Raw genomic sequence first — 18,354 nt, 5'->3', positions numbered from 1 at the left:
TTTAATCTCGATTAAATTCATAAATTAAAAACTCGCAGGGAATATATCCCTGCAAATATGAAACTACTGGTCACTGATACTGTACGTGGACTGCTCGTGACAAATTTTTATTCATACCTCTCGAACAATTTATAAATAGCACAACATCCAAGGAAACAAACACCCTCCAAATATATAAATCTGGTCGATCAGTTTGGATTCGGTAATAACAATTTTTAATCTTTGATCTTATCCTTTTTCTGACTCCTGTAACCTTAATCTATTCTACTTTTAGAGCAATATGATGAACAGAGCCAGAACCAATTCCTAACCTAGTTGATCTGATGTGTTTGGCTTTTTTGTTTTTAAAATTATTTTATTTAATGTTTTGGTAGTCTTTGGCGGCGATTAAGGGAGGGAAAGGTCTGCAGTAAAAGCAAGTGAATGAAGACCGGAAATGTCGACAGACAATAGTTCTTACAGAGTTGACAAGAGATCCTCACCTCACACCACTGGCGTCCACGTCGTTTTCCTCATTCAAGAATCATCTCCACCACCTTGATTCCGTTGCTGTCGCTGCCTTCTCTCGCCCTCTGCGACCTACAAGAGCAACTTCAATGGTGGCAGTACTGCTCATCAGCCACAGACAGCGTTAGTGTTAACCATCTCATCGACAAGTTGAGCCTGTAGGACCATCGTCTTTCCCATTAGCTAATAGTTAGTGCATCACACTGAAGCCCCAATTCCTCCTCCTCCGTCAAGGAAAGGGGGAAAAAGAAGAGGAAAGCAACCAGGGGACTTGATGGAAGAACTGAAACTGATTTGTTTTGGCACGCAAAAATCCAAAAAAGAAGGGATATATAGATTAAGGCAGAGCAGAGAATGATGTAAAACAACATCCATAATGCAGAATATTTACATAACTACGATTCGTCCACGCCCTAATACCATAAAAAATGCAATTTGGGTTGCATGCTTGTGTCCCTCTTCTTCTCTGTTCCAATCCAACTTCTCCACCATGTTATACTGCTGTGCCGTCGTGCATGCGTGCTAATACTTATCAAGAAAGCAAGAGGAGAAGACGGGGAACATAACACCCAGTGAACAACTTAGAGAGAGAGAGAGAGAGAGAGAGAGACTACAGCCTCAAGGATAGGTCGAGTTCAGTCCAATCTCCGGCGCCGGAGAAGTCCGCCGCTGGTCGTTCATGCGGAGGGCGGGAGCCCCTTTGCCAATTAAGGAGATCGATGGTCTCATAGCCGCTGGCGGCGGGGTCTCCGGCTGCGCACATTGCTCGGCTGTTGCTCACGGTGGCGAGCAGAGGGTGGTCGTTGGAGAACCGAGGGGTTCTGCGGGAGCAGCTCAAGAACTCCGACTGTCCACCGTAGGTGCAGTCGCCTGGAGGGAGATACCTGCACGCGTGGGCGAGCGGAGGCGAGCTCAGGTACGGAGGAGGAGGAGGAATGGCAGTAGAGGCAGCGGTTGTGGCCGGCGCGAGGTATAGGTAGGAGCTCCAGCCGATGCTCCTCTCCTTCTTGTGGGCGTTCTGATGGCCACCGAGGGCCTGCGACTTGAGGAACTTCTTCTTGCAGAAGAGGCACGGGAAGAGCTTCACGTCCTTGGTATCTGACGGGCCGGAGAGGGAAAGATCCAAGTCGGGCTGTGGCGGCTGCGGAGGAGCAGGAGAATCCATCTCCAAGATTAAATCCCCCCCGCTTCTTTTGGAAAGAGGGTGGACTTGTGCAATCCTGCCAAGGCAAAATTAGGATACCACCATATATATGAAAAGACTAGCTAGTGGTGGAGAGAGAGAGAGAGAGAGAGAGAGAGAGAGAGAGAGAGAGAGAGAGAGAGAGAGAGAGCATACGTTCTTCTTCCCCCTAATCACTGCGCCAGCACCACAAGAGGTAAAGGATTAGAGCAAAATCTTAGCTTTCACCAAGAAGTAATGCACAAAATCTCTACATGGATTTGCAACCAACAAGAAGGCACACACAGTGGCATGAGTTGCTTCCCTACTTATAGGAAGTAATTAATCATGAAAAGCGAATTGAATCCAAACTAAGGAACAAGCCTTTTTGCGTGGTTAGCTGACTTCCTCGCTCGATCGGGGTTGGATTCAGGGGAAAAAAAAAACAACCCCAGCTAGCCATTTCTGCTCGTGAAGTTGCAAGGGAAAGCTCTAACATATAGCTGCAGCAACTGTAGCACTTGTACCTATCGTCTTCGAATGCAACCCAACACAAAATCCCAGCTCAGATTGCTGCACATGCATTTCTCACTCGAAGTCTCGAACCCATAACCAATTGGAGCACACGACAAAATCCATGCACGCTCACGTCCAAGAGACTAGTAGTTTTCTTTTTTGCTTTTATCTGGTCGCATGCTCTCACAGATACAGTTAGGATCCTATGTGCAAATATCAGAACAAGAGGGTATTTAAAAATCCAGCTTTCAGTCACTTCTGTTCTTGCATTGATAATAATAATATTATATTATTATTATTACGTAGACATCTGCAGTCAGTAGTGAGTTGTATGTGTTTTTGATGGAACAATAATATTCGCAATTATATGTATAACCGATCGAACTGCTGTTATCAGACAGGAGGGCCACCTTAAGATCCCAAATGGAGTGCTCACAAATTAAGCTAAATCTAATCCTGTTCATGATATATCAGTCGGAAAGCATGCATGTGTTGCCTTAATTCTAGTAAGAATTATTAATTTTTGGTAGGAAAAAAAACTTATCCAACGTAGTAACAGCTAGAGCCTTCTTGAACCATCAGGAAGTTTGTAGTATTCAAAGAGGATGACAGACACAGCTGGCTATGAGATGGTCACTGCCAAAGTTAATTAAGGAGAAGCCAACAAAAGCCTTGTGGTTCTAATTAAGAAGAATTGATAGTTCTGCATAACCATATATTGGACAGTTTAAGAAAGATAGGTGAGTCCAAATAAGAGATTTTTCAAATTTTTAATAAAAATACTTTCAATATGAGATAATGGCTTCACAACTATAAAAATAAAAAATAAATTTAATTCATAATAAAATCATCTCCTACTAACTATCCATCCGAGCTTTAATTTTATTAATAAAAATATAATAATTAAATTAATATTTAAAATAATTACAATTAAATTAATAATTATACTCTTCGCATGAGAGTCTTCGAGCTCGCATGGGAGGACACTTCAATTAGAGAGAAAAGTAATTTAGTGAGGATTAGGATTAGAGCCGTCAAACAGGTCAATCTATGGTAGGGTGGATCAACTCATGATGAATCCATCATATGATAGAGCGCATGGCCGGCTTTAGGCATAGGCCACTAAGGCCTATGCCTAGGGCCCCCAATCAATTGGGGCCCATTTTTTTTAAAAAATTAATTATATATATATATATATATATATATATTAAGAGAATAAAAAATTATTAATATCTTTAGATAAATTTTGGAGAGATTTGGTATGATCATTAGATTTTATAGAGATTTGACATGGTCATTAAATTTCATAAAGATTTTGGCATGATTTCAATATATTTGATATTTTTTAATTCTTAAACTCTAATTTTACTAGTTTCTTTATATTCCTCTCCTTCCTTCCTTATTAACCTAATAATCTATTTTGCTCAACTTCAAACATTTTACTTATTTGATAGTTTATTTTCTCTCCTCAAGACATTTTCGAAATCATTACAAGGGGTGTAAGGAGAGGAACGATCAAAATTAAGATCTTTTATTATAGATTTTTTTTTAATCTTAAAACCTAAAGGCAAGGATTAAAATCTCGTGTCGTATCGCCCGATACGCACGAAAAAATTTGTTCTGCCGCGGCACAGGCACCGGCACAGTGCCGTCACACGAATTCCGACCGGGGAACGCCTCCAGAGGCGTCGCCCGGGCTCGGCAACGCCTTCGGAGGCGTCGTGCGACCTCGGCGACACCTCCGGAGGCGTTGTGCGACCTCGGTGATGCCTCCGGAGGCGTCGCGAGGCCTCGGCGACGCCGCCGGAGGCCCCACCCGGGGCCGGCGATGCTCCGCGCGGGCGCACTGATCGCGCGGTGCTGCGCTATTTTTCTTTTTTTTTTATTTTTAAAACTTTAAATTTTAATTAAATTTTAATAATCAACTCCTAGCTATAGTTCAAAATTATGATTCGAGATAATTTAAATAGGTTTTATTAAAATCTATAAATTATCAAAAAAAATTTTATTTTTAAATATTTAGATTAAATTTTTTATTTAATTAATATATTTTATATTTTAAAAATACCCAAACTATGCCGGCACGGTACGATACGGTACCGAAACCGTATCGTTCCGGTCCGGGACCGAAATTCCGGCACGGCTCAATATTTTAAACCTTGCCTAAAGGTATTGTCTTCCTTATTTCCCTATCAAATTTTTTTTTTATGCTTTTATTAATTTCTTATTTTCTTATCAATAATTCATGTTATAAACTTGTAATCTTATTCGCAGTTAATATTGTTAGTAAATTTTTTTACAATATAAAGATATGAGCATTACTGTTGTATTATGTCAATTAAAAGGTCTTATTTCTTTTTTCAATGAGTGAAGGGGAGCCTTGACCCAATGGTAAAGATGTTGCCATTTGACCTAAAGGTCACGAGTTCAAATTCTAGAAACAACCTTTTGCTAAAAAATTTTAAAATCTGAATAAAAAAATCTAAATATTTTTTAAAATAATAATAATTATTTTAAAAAAAAATTCGCCTAGGGCCTCCTGGAGGCTTGAGCCGCCCCTGATAGAGCGGGGCGAACCAACCTACCAACTTGACGGGTTAGAAAATTTTCAATCTAATCTAACTCAAGACGACCCACGGATTAAGCAATAAGCGGGCCAACACACGAACATGTTAAAAAATAAAAAAAATATTAAAAATTTTAAATTTGAATTATAATTTAAATTAATTAAGTTAAAATTTTTAAATTTAAATTATATTTTTAAATTTAAATTGTAATTTAAATGAATTAAATCTACTCATAAGTTAAGTTTTCTATTTTAATTTTAAAATTTAAAATAAATAAATAAACGTTCTCAACTTGCATGTAACTCAAACTCGCGTGTGAGTCAATTCACATGGGTCATGGGCCTAAACGGATCAATTCATCTGAACTCATCTTAAATTAGGTTTATAAAATTTCAATCTAATCCGCCTAAATTACTTGACGAGGTGGGTCAACCCGATAGATTTAATCTAAATTAATGGTTATAATTAGGATTCACACCAAGAGAGTTCCTCTAAAAACAAAAGTCAAGAATCAAAATTTGTTATATTAAAAAGGAAGCGGATTTAAATGGAACACGCGTAACCAAAACAAATTAAAAGTCTTAAAAAAATAAATCTCACGAAAATGAAAGAAATCGCTGAAAAAAAAAGGGGGAAAAAACAAAGAAGAGGAAAACGCTAAACCGTTCACGTCGTGCAATTTATGTATTTCCTCGATCATTTGTTTTTTATTTTATTTTTTCGTAAAAAGCGTTCAAGATTCTGGAACCGGGAATCCGAAAGAATATTCCATTCCCTCTTTAATATGGGCGAGCGGCCGGAGGTCGAGACGGCGGAGCGGCCGACGGCGATGTTGGCGATAAAGGCCGAGGCGATCTGCGACACGTTGGTCCTTGAGCCCTGCCCCAAGGGGGAGGTGGCAGTGGACCCCTTCACGCCGCCGCTCAACTTCGCGATGGTCGACCACGGCATCTACCGCTCTGGCTTCCCAAGCCCAGACAACTTCCGGTTCTTGAAGACGCTCAAGCTTCGCTCCATCTTGTGCGTGATCCTTTTTCAAGTTTTCTGTTGTTATTGATTTTCCTCCATTTTGTTGGAGTGTAGTGAGGGTAGAGCTGAGGGTTTCGGTTGATGGATGACGGATTGCGGTTTTTTGTAGGTGCCTTTGCCAGGACCCCTACCCGGACGTAAACATAGAGTTCCTACAAGAGAACAGGATTACTCTCTTTAAGATTGGGATTGATGGGTCTAAGGTACAAGTTTCCCCCTTCTGGGATTTGCCTGATTTACATTGTTTCTTGAGAAAATGCTATTTTTTTTCTCTATATTCTCTATCATCTTGGGAAATTTATGGCACTATTTCTTCGTTTTCTTTTGTCTATTTGGTGTTGATGGTTGCATCCTCAAGTTAACACCATACAATTTAGTTCGAACCCAATCCGATTTTAATTTAGCGCCCTCATTTTGTATTCTACGATTTAGTTCATCTGTTTATTATTATTATATCCTTTATTTTTAAAATTCAATACTTAACACTGATTGTTCTGTTTGCATACTATTGAATCTTCCTCCTTCTAGTGTAATGTAAATATGTTGTTTTCTATATGTTATCCTTGTTTGTTGCTTGAGATTGTAGATTTAAAACTCTTATGTTCTCTTGTTGAAACCTGATGTTTAACTACCTCCTTGTGAGTTTATTTCTATTCATATCTTTCTTCAGAATGCCAATTCTACATGTTTGTCTATTTCCTAGTCTAATGCCTTTTCTTATCTTAACCATGAACAGTAAGATTTTTTCCCTCCCAAAAATCTTTGATGTTACAAATCTCGCAGGCTGCTTGACTTTTGATTTTTATTCCATCTCGTTGTGTACACCCTACATTAGTTATATAACCCAATATCTCAATTTGATGGTGTGCCAAAGGTTCTTGTTATTGCTTGCAGAAAATATTATCATTGTGAATAATATAATTGTCAAATTTTGAAATATGGAGAACTAGTTTTTTTTTTGAAAATAGACTAGAAAGAAATGAGGACAATAGTGCTATCAGTTGAACGACTCCTACTTCGACTTGAATATATTTCTTTTGGTGTATGTGTGTTTGAAAAAGCTGGAAGACCTATAGTTGGACAAAGCATCATGGTTAAATAAGTATGATCAATTAATATGAAGAAAAAACTATGAAAGTGGCATATGCATTCCTAAAAATACCTTTTCTTTTCTGGTTAATGAGTTATCAATAGTATCACAATTCCCACATTACGAACAATGTCATTAGCACACGTCACTAATCAGTGTGATTGTAGTGCACAAATAATGCATTTACCAAGTTTACCTTCAACATGTCCCTGATTAATTGTCTCGTATTTATTATCCTAAAAGTGGATCTTCAGTTGGTCAGAGTCTTATGGTAGTTCCAGGTTTTGAACAATGAATGTTATGGCACATCACTACTAGTGTTGTGGACAAATAATCCATTTACCAAGATCATGTCAGCCTATTCCTCATTAATTTTTAGTGTTATCCCTCAAATATAAATATGCAGTTTTTTTAATGTATTATCACTGCCTTTTTGTTTGTCTCTCATATCCCTGTTCAATGTCTTTACCATGATGTGCTACTGTTGACATGGCACATGCTAGAAATCAATACAGTCAAAGCTTATAGAGATGCATGGTCTCCTTGTATCTGGGGTGGGCAGCTTTGAACCTTTATCTAATTAAAGCTGCTATGACTTGAGAGCATATTAGCGTTTCATGTACTAGATTAGATTCAATGTGCTTTAGGTCTGTCAAGCTAAAATCAACTCATGGTTTACCTGATAAATCAGGATTTCTGCTCTAAAAGTAACTACTGCTCTTCCCTTTGGAATAATGCTTCATGGCACCTTACCATTGTGGTGCAGACTGGGTGCCTTTTGGATATAGGATCGGCAAGTTTCTGGTCATAATTAATTTCAGTAACAATGTGTTTTAGCTTTTAGTTTATGTTTTTCTCTCGAATGTTATCTAATTCTGGTAACATTCCCAAATGCGGCTTCGAATCTTGAACAAGTTTTTATAAGTTCAATGGAACTTAGATCAGATCATGTGGACTATGACTCTCACGTCTACTCTTATCTTAAACTCGCCTCTGTAGTCCTATACTTACCCTTCTGATCGCAACAATTTCCCCTGCAGGAAGCCACTATTCCAGAAAATAGGATTCGGGAGGCCCTTAAAGTTGTTCTTGGTACAAAACCTTTGCAGACCAAGTTTCCTTAAATTGTTTCAGTTTCAATTAAATGTTCGTGCCAACTCTGCAGATGTCCACAATCACCCACTCCTTATTCATTGCAAACGTGGCAAGGTAAGCTCTTGTACATTTCCCTCTCTACCATCACTTTGATCCATGCAAGACTTGGCTCCACATCGAATTCTTGTGCAGCATCGAACAGGATGCGTCGTGGGATGCCTAAGAAAACTGCAAGGCTGGTGCATTGCTTCAGCTATCGATGAATACAATTGCTACGCAGCTGTGAAAGCAAGAGTTTCTGATCAAAAGCTCATCGCAGAGTTTGATGAAAGAAGCATGGCTCAGCTCCAGTCGCACGCCAAGAAGACCATCTTTTCGACTCCGGATGAGGCCCTGCATCATCCTGAAATTAGCAGGGAGCAATAGCTCTTTCATGATAGTAAAGACTTGGAGGATTCTTTTCCCCGACAGGATAATTTTTGGCTGAGAGATATAGATTCAGTTGTGAGGCCAATCGTATGTTCTTTTTTCCCAGTTCTAACAAAAACCCTCGTGTTCGATTGCACCCAGTTGATTTTTCTTCTCCTTCTTCTTCTTTTTCGTAGCCATGGTTTGAATATTGTTTTGGAAGCAAGCAAAGTTTCATTTTTGCATGCTTCGCAAGAGGTACGCATTATTACTCAAGCACAGACATCACAATTGTGCACAGTGCCAGCACAGACTTCGCCTACAATAACGTGAAGAAAAAACATTAAACACAATTAAAATAAAATAAAATAAAAATTAAATAACCAGAAGCCAGGCATGGTGGGAATTAAGGGATCCAGGGAAGGTAAGAAAGTTAGTATGACCAAATTCACTAAGCTTTTGTTACCCCTGATAAAGCTCACTTTTGTCACTTAAAGCCCAAAGAAAAAGAAGACGACTTTAGTCTCCTCCTCTTTCATGGCTTCCGTCAATGCATCGCGCCACCTGCTGCGGCCTCCACTGGTTCAACAACTCAACCTAAGCGTGGTTCAAGAAAGTGGCCTCTTGATAAAGTGGGGAAAGTAGATCACCGCGCCACGCTTCACGTATCGTCCCCCTTTCCACACACTATCGGGCAGTTATCGGATGATCCATACTAGAAGCCATTTAATAATCCGCTTCCACCCGATCTTGCGATGGATCATATCAATCATGTCGCCTGCTGTAGTTTAATTCCCCATCTGTGATTATATAGTATTTAATTAAACTGCCAAGCAATTTTGCCTCGTTATATTTATTGATTTATCATTTCTCTTCGAATTCCACACAGCATGTGGCCGCCATGTGGGTGTTCCCTCGGAAGCAATCCCATCCGTCCATTTCCATCGAACGGTACCTGCCTACTGTCTCGCTCGGGACAGCGTCTAGGAAAAGACGACCTTTTGTGGCGCAACGATATAAGACAGGACTCGCTGGAAAATTGGAAGCGGGTCGATTTACCTGCTCCCTGGCTTGAAACGGACGGCTGTTGACGACCTCTTTACTCCACATTCACACACCTCTTTTGCTTTCGCCTGTACTCTCCCAACTTCCTCAGTGGCCGCTCCAATTAACGCAACCTCCACCAAATAGTTAATAATAATAATAATAAAAGTCGAAAAGGGAGGGGAGAGAGGGAGAGAGGGCAGCGAACCTATGGCTTCCGCGGCTTCCGTAGCTTCCGCGGCCGCCGCTGACGACGACGGCGACGAGACTCTCGCGTCACCGACTGAGACCCTTGATCTCATCATCAGTCGTCTTCTTCCTTTTCTGCTAGCCGCTGCTCTCTCCGCCCGGACTCTCGTTGGTCGATGGCGTCTCCTCCACTCCAAGCTCTCCCTCCTCCTTTCCGCCCTTACGGACGCCGCCGGCTCCTCCAAATGGCCTTCCAACCAGCTCTTCTGTGATCACCTGCTGCCCGCGCTGCTCTCTACGCTGCGTAACCTCCGGTCCCTCTCCGCCCTCTGCCTCGACCAGGACCTACCTGGAGGGAAGCTCCGCCTACAAAGCGACATCGACATCGCCGCCTCCGCGCTCTCCCTCCACCTCCACGACCTCCACCTTCTCCTCCGCTCTGGCTTGCTCCACCACGATGCTTCCCTTGCGTCGTCTGCCGATGACTCCACGGCGATTGTTCTTCCGCTCCCGGCTCCCTCCGCTTCCCGCGCCGTGCTCGCCCTTTTCGTTCGCGACATTTTCGCTCGTCTTCAGATCGGCGCGCTAGATCTTCAAGGGCAAGGCTCTTGATTCCCTCCTGGAGCTTCTCGCGGCCGACCCCGCGAAGATCTCCCGCCTTGTCGTCGAGGAGGGAGACCTACCATCACTTCTCCGCCTCCTCGATCCCTCCGCCCACTCTCTGTTACGGGACCGCACGGCAGCGGTGGTCTCCCTCCTTGCCACCGCCTCCGATGTCTCACGCCGCGCCGTCTTCGAGGAGGGCGCCCTCGGCCCTCTTCTGCGCCTCCTTGACTCTGGACCCGCGGTTCTGAAGGAACTCGCTGCCACCGCGATCCACGCACTGACAGCGGACCATGCCTGCTCCTGGGCAGTCTCTGCCTACGGCGGCGTTTCGATTCTCGTCGCCGCCTGCCATTCTGGATCCGGATCGCCTTCCGTCCAAGCCCTCGCTGCCGGTTCCCTGAATAACGCGGCAGCAATCGACGACATTAGGGCAGCGATGGTGGAGGAAGGCGCCGTATCGAGTACTCCTTGACCTCCTCCTTTCCGGCAACCTCGAAGCTCAGAAGAACGCTGCCCTCTGCTTGGCTTCCCTGGCCGCGATGGGCGGTGCCGAGATCTGCAACGCTATCCTTCAAGAGAACGGTCCTACCCGTCTTCTCCAACTCCTTCGAGCCGTGTCCGACCCAGAAACAATAGACCACACTCTGAAAGCGTTCAGTGCCCTTGCAGTATCTCCGACGGCAACCAAACTCCTCTCTTCATCCCCGCCCCTCTTCGCCCAACTGAAGGATCTGATCAAGCTTGGGAGCGCCGGGATCCAACACTCCGCGGCGGCGCTTGTAGCCGACCTATCCCCTAGCGAAGAGACAAAGCGATCAATGGCAGAATCCATGCCGGCGCTGATCAAGATGATGGAGTGTTCAAAACCCTCGAGCGCGCAGGAGGCGGCAGCCGCGGCGTTGACGTCGCTGCTGGCGGTACGGGCAAACCGCCGCGAGCTATCGAGGGACGAAAAGAGCGTGACCCGGCTGGTCCAAATGCTCGAGCCGACGAGCGATGCGATTGCCGGGAAGGAGCTCCCGGTGGCAGTCCTGCTAGCTCTCACATCCGGCAGCGGCGGCGGGGCACGGAGGCGGCTTGCTGACGCCGGCTCGTGTCAGCACCTCCAGAAACTGGCGGAGGCCGACGTGCCGGGCGCGAAGAAGGCCTTGCACCGCATCACCGGCAGCCGGCTCAAAAACCTGTTCTCCATTCCATGGCCACAGTAACGAACAAATCCATAAATCTCGCCATTATTGATCATCCAGGTCTTGTTTCACACAATTACTACGTCAATTTATTCAAAATTAAATGGCATTGGATCACATTTAACGTAGTTCAATCTATTGTGCTTGGTTCAGGTCGATTGCTCAAGGCGAGAAGGCTAACTATCGAGGCGAATGCAATGACTCAAGAAAATAACAGCAAAAAGGATTGTGTTTAATCGAATTGCAAATAGAGTAATAGTTAGTAATTGCATAGACAGTGGTAGGTAGACAGTGAGAGAAGAGAGGAAGAAGCATTTATGGATGCGAGTTTTAGCGTGTATCCTTGTGCTATTTGCTGTTTACTTATTTTTGCTTGAGCTTTTTTTCTTCTTATATATAAATATCTGTTTGATGAATTTGATTTCGTGCTGTAATTTTTTTTCTGTTTCAAAAAAAACAAAAAACAATTTGGATTTGGGGATTTCTTGCAGTCATTTGGTTTTTTGTGTGGCATGTGTCTTTGTGCAGATGAATGCAGCATGAACTCGCGCCCCAATCTTACGGACGCAGCACAGTGGCCAATTTGTCTCGGCTCATCGATGATCCTGCGACCGTGTAAGTTGTAACATTCACATGAACTTGTCCTCCTACTGGTAAAAGAGAAAATAAAGCTTGTAAGTATCATCAATCTTATTCTTTTTAGTTTGGTTTTCCTGTAATTTTTTGGTGTTTGATGGATAACAAGAATCTGTGAATTTGTATTCTCTCAATTTAGATTGGTTTACTGAGATTTAATGACTTGAACAAGGAGGTAGATTTCTGAAACTTTAACAGCCACATGAAAGGTCAGCAAACTCCAGTAGGGGGAAAAAATGGAAAATTTCCTTTAAGCAAGTACCTTTCCAGTTAAGAATTTATAAACTTTGCTTACTTTACACTCCAGAATTTTGCTCTCTCAAATTTGTAATTATAAATCGTATGCATTTTAATGCTTTGCGTAACAAACTATGAACTGCAATTTTCAGAAAGAATAAACAACTGAAATTTTCAACAAAAAAGAAGGATGGGCACGATATTGTCCTTAGTTTTTGGTTTCACTAGGGTTTTGATAGCTTATCTAAAAAATCTTTCTGCGACTATTAAAAACAATTTATTCCATACCCTAAGTAATTTATTTTTCTTGCCAGCATTCAATTTTATGCAACTGACAATTTGGCACAAGAGAGGAAGACAGTTTTTTCTCTTTTACTTTGTCATCTCCATGGCTGCAGGCAAGCTGTAAAGCAGGTCACCGCTTGCAGAGTTTAATCCACTGGCATCATTACTTTCAGTCTCCTCTTCTCTTTCGCGCCATTGCTCCAAATTTTGTTCTATTTTTGATGAAATATATATTGAATTGAAAATTACAGTATTCCAATTCCAACTTATTTGTAGCTCAAGTAAGAAAAAAGGATGAACTGCTTGGATGATTGCTCAGCAGTTGTCTAGAAGATCAGGTTGTTTTGTATGATCTGAGTCCGAATTCGAGTCTGAGCTCCCAAATTGTCCGAAATAAAGAATCGAGCTTTATCGGAAATATTATAGGAATGTAAGAAAACAGAAAGTACCAGCAAAGACATACTTAAGCAGAAGACTTTGGTAATCAATTAATTTCAAGAGACGACAATGCCTAGAAAACAATTAATAGATTGCAAAATTGCATCCTAATGCATCTGTAATGCAATTCAATTCTGATGCAAAATTGCAAATAAGATGACAAGGCCACATGCCATGCTGTTAGTTGTCTGAAAACAAACAAACAAACAAACAAACAAACAAAAGAAAGTAAATAGAATTGCCAAACAGCTAGTGGTATGAGGGCACCCAAATTAAATAGCTGCATCTCACAGTGGATGATCAGTAGAAGGAATGTGGAATTCAAGTAAAGCCATTGCTCAATTGAAATCACTGCAAGACTCTCAATAATGGTTTTGAATAGTTGTTGTCTCGACATAAACTCCATAGTCCGAGAATAAAATAACTGTGGCAGAAATGATAAATAGAAATGGTGTTGAGAAAAAGACAGATGGTTTCATTTTATAATCATTCATGCCACTGACGACCTGTCGGTAAATTAATTGTTGCTACAAGATCACTAGAGAGAGTACTAGAGTAGAGTTCTAATCTTTTTTCATATGTTCATATATATCAATGAAGCATCATGTGGAAAAGAGCCATCAGCCTACTATCTGCAAATCGAGCATACTCCTCCTTTTTAATTACCTGCAAATGAGCTACTAGATCTAATTTAATTTGATTCTTATGGTGGAAGAAGGAAGGACCGACGATCGAACTTATTAGTTTCTCTTAATAATCCTTCCCAATCTTCAGACCTTCCCAGATAAAAAGATTCAGGAAGGTTTAGTCATCATAACACAAGATAAAACTCAATACATAATTTTTTTTTGTAGTTTTACATAAATTAGTGTTTCAAGTTTATTTTATCCTTTATGGCCATTAACATGATGATTTCATCTTGTGGAATAATAAATTTGAGCACTTTGTATTTTTTTAATATAATTATGCATTTAATATCTGTCGCAATTAATTTTGTACATCAGTGTGCATATCATTCTATTATTTTGGCGGGCCCACATAAGTAGCAAAGTTATCGTTGTTTTTTTAAGAAAACAAATTAAATCAATAAAAGGTTAATAATAATAATAATAAACCAGGATTAAATATCGATATACAAGGACAAAAATGACAGTTTCAAATCTAACGCATGAAGCCTGCCCTAAAGTCAACGTCAACGATTGTTAGTAGCAGGCATAGAATCGTCGTGCGGAAGGAACAAAGTAGTTTCTACTTCGCCTGCCGCGGCTGCCTCTTTCTTCTCTGTTTCCTCCATTCAATTCCTCTTTCCCTTTCCTTTTTGTTCAATTTTTTTCCCGTTTGGTCACCCAGATCCTTATTAAACAGAGAGAAAGAGATCGATATATCAAAAAAGAAGGCCTTTCCCCCAATTTCCAAATTCTCATCCAAATCTTTTCCATCTTTCTAGAGTTTGTTGAGATTGATTATTAGAAAATTTGCAGATAAATTTGAGAAAAGAGGAGAGAAAGAAGAGATCAGAAGAAGAAGAAGAAGAAGAGAGAGAACATGAATAACCTCTTCTCCACGGCGTCTTGGCGACGTAACGTCGAGTCCGGCGGCGGGGATGTGGAGATGGGGGCGGCGGCCGGAGGGGCGGCTGGAGGTGCCAACCTTGACAAATTCTTCGACGATGTGGAGGCGATCAAGGAGGAGCTGCGGGAGGTCGAGCGCCTCCAGCACGCCCTCCGCGAAGCCAACGAGGAGAGCAAGACCCTTCACGACGCGTCGGCGGTGCGCGCCCTCCGCGGCCGGATGGACGCCGACGTGGCCGCTGCCCTCAAGAAGGCCAAGCTCATCAAGCTCCGCCTCGAGTCGCTGGACCGCGCCAACGCGGCCAACCGCGCGCTCCCCGGCTGCGGCCCCGGCAGCTCCACCGACCGCACCCGCACATCCGTCGTCGCGGGCCTCCGCAAGAAGCTGCGCGACTCGATGGAGTCCTTCGCCGACCTGCGGAGCCGGATCGCTGCGGAGTACCGGGAGACGGTGGGCCGGCGGTACTACACGGTGACAGGGGAAGCGGCCGACGAGGCGACGGTGGAGGCGCTGGTGGCGACGGGGGAAGGGGAGCGGTTCCTGCAGCGGGCGATCGAGGAGCAAGGGCGGGGGCGAGTGGTGGAGGTGGTGGCGGAGATCCGGGAGCGGCACGGGGCGGTGGCGGAGCTGGAGCGCAGCCTGCTGGAGCTGCAGCAGGTGTTCATGGACATGGCTGTGCTGGTGGAGGCGCAGGGCCAGCAGCTCGACGACATCGAGAGCAACGTGGGGCGGGCGGAGTCCTTCGTCCGCCGCGGCACCGAACAGCTCGGCACCGCCCGCGCCTACCAGAAGAACAGCCGCAAGTGTACCTTCTTCGCCATCATCCTCATCCTCATCATCATCCTCATCATCGTCCTCCCTACCGTGATCACCCTCACCAGGAAATAAAATTAAATCACTATTATATATATATTATTACCATTATTTCTTGCTGTTCCTTCTCCTGCTTATTTGTTCTTATTTAATTTTTTTGATATTATATGTATTTTGTATAAATAAAATCTCATATGGACTGATAGCGAATTCCTCTGGTTGTTTCATTCTTTTGAAGCAAGTGGATGATTGAAACATGAACATTTTCCCCTTGCGAATTCCATCATGGATGACGTACGCCGTTTGATCATTGATGGGAAATTTATGATCGAAATGAGAAGAAAAAAATAATAGTGAATACGAAGCAAACGTGTTGAAGAGTTCAACACGGAATTCAGGGGATTTTTCCTTTTTCTTCTTGAAGTTGGAAGAGGGGAAAAAAATGGGCGACAAGAAAAAAGAAAATAAAAACAATGAGAAGAGAGAAACACAAGTGAAGCAGTTATACTCGTTTTATATAACGGCGTGAGAGGCCGAAACTGTCACGCGTAGATACCGTCATCTTAATAAATCAGCCGTGATCTCGGTTCTTCTTTTTGCGAGGGGCTCCGCCAGAATCCTGCGCCGTGGAACCGCGCGCACATCTCCCGCTCCATCTCCGCCATCTCCACCGCCGTCGGCCCGTCCGCCACCTCCTCGCACTCCGATTCCTCCTCGGCGGTCGCGGTGGAAGTCTCATCGTCGGTCCTTTTCCCCAACAGCCTCGCGTCTCGGAGCTTCCTCATCCTCGCCTTGCGCGCCCGCATCACCTTCCGGCAGATTCCCGCCGGCAGCCGCACAGCCGTCAGCACCACAACATCCACCGCCGCGCAAGGGAAGCAGCAGCACACAGCGACGCAGTCCGCGGCCGTGCCGCCGGCCACCTCCGCGCACCGCGCGCCCACGGGCGGCGACCGCTTCAGGATCACCGGTGGCCGGCGGGTGCTGGTTGCAGGAGGCATCGCCGACGGAGGATGTTGCGAATACAAAGCACCGCGACGCGCCATCGTTCCCTCCGGCGTTCGATCAAATATGGCGCCGCGTCGCCAGCATGGTCGACCGCGATCGCAGGGGAGTCCCGCGTCCGTTCTTCGATCAAGAAATTGCCTTCTTTATATAAGACCGTTCTGTAAATCCATCCATTTGGAGAATATAACGGAACGGTAATCGGAATGGGCCGTCCGCTTAATTAAGGTTGCCCTCCTAAAACACACTTTAATCACCCATTTTACCGATCCATGTGGCTAACCACCCCGTCTCTCTCGGATTAGGTTTTATTTAGCTTCGAGATTGAAAAAAAATTTATCGAGAAGCGAATGATTTCATCGCGTTCGAATTAAAGATTTTTCTTGACTTATTTTACTCAAGCAATTATGTTCCGGCTAAATACCGTGAATGGTTCAACCATCAGTCAATGAACTATCTGACGAAGACAATCCTAAGACCAAACCAGGCGAGGAGCTTCCGTAGGGATTTAGCACCAAGGGACACCTGAAACGCACTTGAAGAACAGGTTAGACTGGCACCAGAGAGTCCTGTTAAGCCACTTCGACGTTCAAGTTAGAGTTCCGGTGAGAAGTAAGAAATCAAGCACAAGTAGAAAAAGTAGTCAGAGTTTCAGAAAAGCAGACCTCTCATATGATGGTGAGTTACTCCTTTTATAACCGACCTTGGGGTTTCGTACACAAGGTCGGCTACTGTACGCCTCGGGCCACTGCACCATTACCCTTCATTTTGTTCCCTCTACTTTTAGTTGTATGCATAGGGGAGACGTGTAAGTGAGGGTCGAGTTTGACCCCCATATCTTCCTTTTGGTAGTACATGCAGGCCACGAGGTTAGAGGAAGAAGCCACATATAACGGCTTGATGTGCCTTTAATGCGATGTCGTAGGAAGGACAGGTGCCAGAAGGGACTATACTTATGCTATCTGCTGACAAACCCTTCTCCCAACAACAACGCCTAAGGTTAATATCAAGGGGTCATAGTTAAAGCTCAGGCTTAGCCTGACGGAGGCGGAGTGGCTGAATTTGTATGCGAAACTGAGGTTAGCTCGACGGGGGTAGCTGAGGCAAGGTTGTCCATGATGGAGCTTACCAAGTAAGGCCATCCGCTGAGACAACGAGAACCAAGACGAGAATCCTCATTTGCCAAGAGGGATCGTCGATCGAGATGAGAGTCCTCCTCTACCGAGAGGGGCTGCTAGCCGAGATGACGGGAGCCGAGACGAGAGTCATCATTTGCCAAGAAGAACTGTCAGCCGAGACGACGGGAGCTGAGACGAGAGTCCTCCTCTGTCGAGAGGGGTTGCAAGCCGAGACGATAGGGGCCGAAACGAGAGTACTCATCTGCCGATAGGAACTGTCGACCGAGACAACGGGAGCCGAGACGAGAGTCCTCATCTGCCGAGAGGGACTGTCGGCCGAGATGACGGGAGCTGAGACGAGAGTCCTCATATGTCGAGAGGAGCTGCCAGCTGAGACGACGAAAGCCGAGACCAGGCGAGAGCAGCGACTGACACCTCGATCCCAACTTTGACTCGGGGAAGACTTGCGGAGGAGCCATGTCGTCCACCTAGACTCTCTGCATCAAATTAGACCAATTCAATCTACGTCAGCTCAGACTATTAGCAAAGGCGAATAAAAATTCAATTAAATCGATTAAATTTAAAATTTTAATTTAATTATTTTAAAATTAATTATATCAATTAATTCGATTTAATTTTAAAATTATTTATTCAGTTAAATCAAATAATCAAATTAAAAAATAATCAATAAATTCTTAATTAAATGAATCTATTAATCTATAAATTTATTATAATATTTAAAAATTTAAATTATTTTATTAGTTTAATTTATTTGATTTTTATTTAAAAATTCAATTGATTTAATTAATTTAAAATTTTTTTTAATTTGTTCGATTAATTCAGTCTGATT

At 43.4% G+C, this 18,354-nt stretch overlaps 4 protein-coding genes and 1 pseudogene across 4 annotated transcripts; 3 read left to right on the top strand and 2 right to left on the bottom strand.

Annotated features, from left to right (window-relative positions):
- Positions 1-889: 889 nt before the first annotated feature.
- LOC141813169 (uncharacterized) lies at positions 890-1,721 on the bottom strand. The gene has a single exon (XM_074701090.1). The coding sequence runs from the start codon at positions 1,670-1,672 to the stop codon at positions 1,118-1,120; it is 555 nt and encodes a 184-aa protein (XP_074557191.1). The 5' UTR covers positions 1,673-1,721; the 3' UTR covers positions 890-1,117.
- Positions 1,722-5,536: 3,815 nt separating this feature from the next.
- On the top strand, positions 5,537-8,472 carry LOC141838949 (inositol diphosphatase DSP2-like). The gene is made up of 5 exons (XM_074726585.1): positions 5,537-5,772; positions 5,891-5,984; positions 7,912-7,963; positions 8,037-8,080; positions 8,159-8,472. The coding sequence occupies exons 1-5, from the start codon at positions 5,537-5,539 to the stop codon at positions 8,390-8,392; spliced, it is 660 nt and encodes a 219-aa protein (XP_074582686.1). The 3' UTR covers positions 8,393-8,472.
- A 1,156-nt stretch (positions 8,473-9,628) lies between these two features.
- On the top strand, positions 9,629-11,822 carry LOC141845574 (uncharacterized; annotated as a pseudogene).
- A 2,421-nt stretch (positions 11,823-14,243) lies between these two features.
- Positions 14,244-15,608, top strand: LOC141813354 (syntaxin-121-like). The gene has a single exon (XM_074701308.1). The coding sequence runs from the start codon at positions 14,542-14,544 to the stop codon at positions 15,454-15,456; it is 915 nt and encodes a 304-aa protein (XP_074557409.1). The 5' UTR covers positions 14,244-14,541; the 3' UTR covers positions 15,457-15,608.
- Positions 15,609-15,736: 128 nt separating this feature from the next.
- On the bottom strand, positions 15,737-16,476 carry LOC141813361 (uncharacterized). Its single transcript, XM_074701321.1, has one exon. It carries the CDS (start codon positions 16,425-16,427, stop codon positions 15,945-15,947), a length of 483 nt encoding a protein of 160 aa, XP_074557422.1. The 5' UTR covers positions 16,428-16,476; the 3' UTR covers positions 15,737-15,944.
- Positions 16,477-18,354: the final 1,878 nt, after the last annotated feature.

Source organism: Curcuma longa, chromosome 1 (genome assembly GCF_044706935.1).
Source record: "Curcuma longa cultivar G26 ecotype Majalengka, Jawa Barat chromosome 1, ITB_CL_G26_1.1, whole genome shotgun sequence".
Classification (NCBI taxonomy): domain Eukaryota; kingdom Viridiplantae; phylum Streptophyta; class Magnoliopsida; order Zingiberales; family Zingiberaceae; genus Curcuma; species Curcuma longa.
Note: the sequence above shows the minus strand (reverse complement) of the source record. Positions and strands in the feature narration are given on the sequence as shown.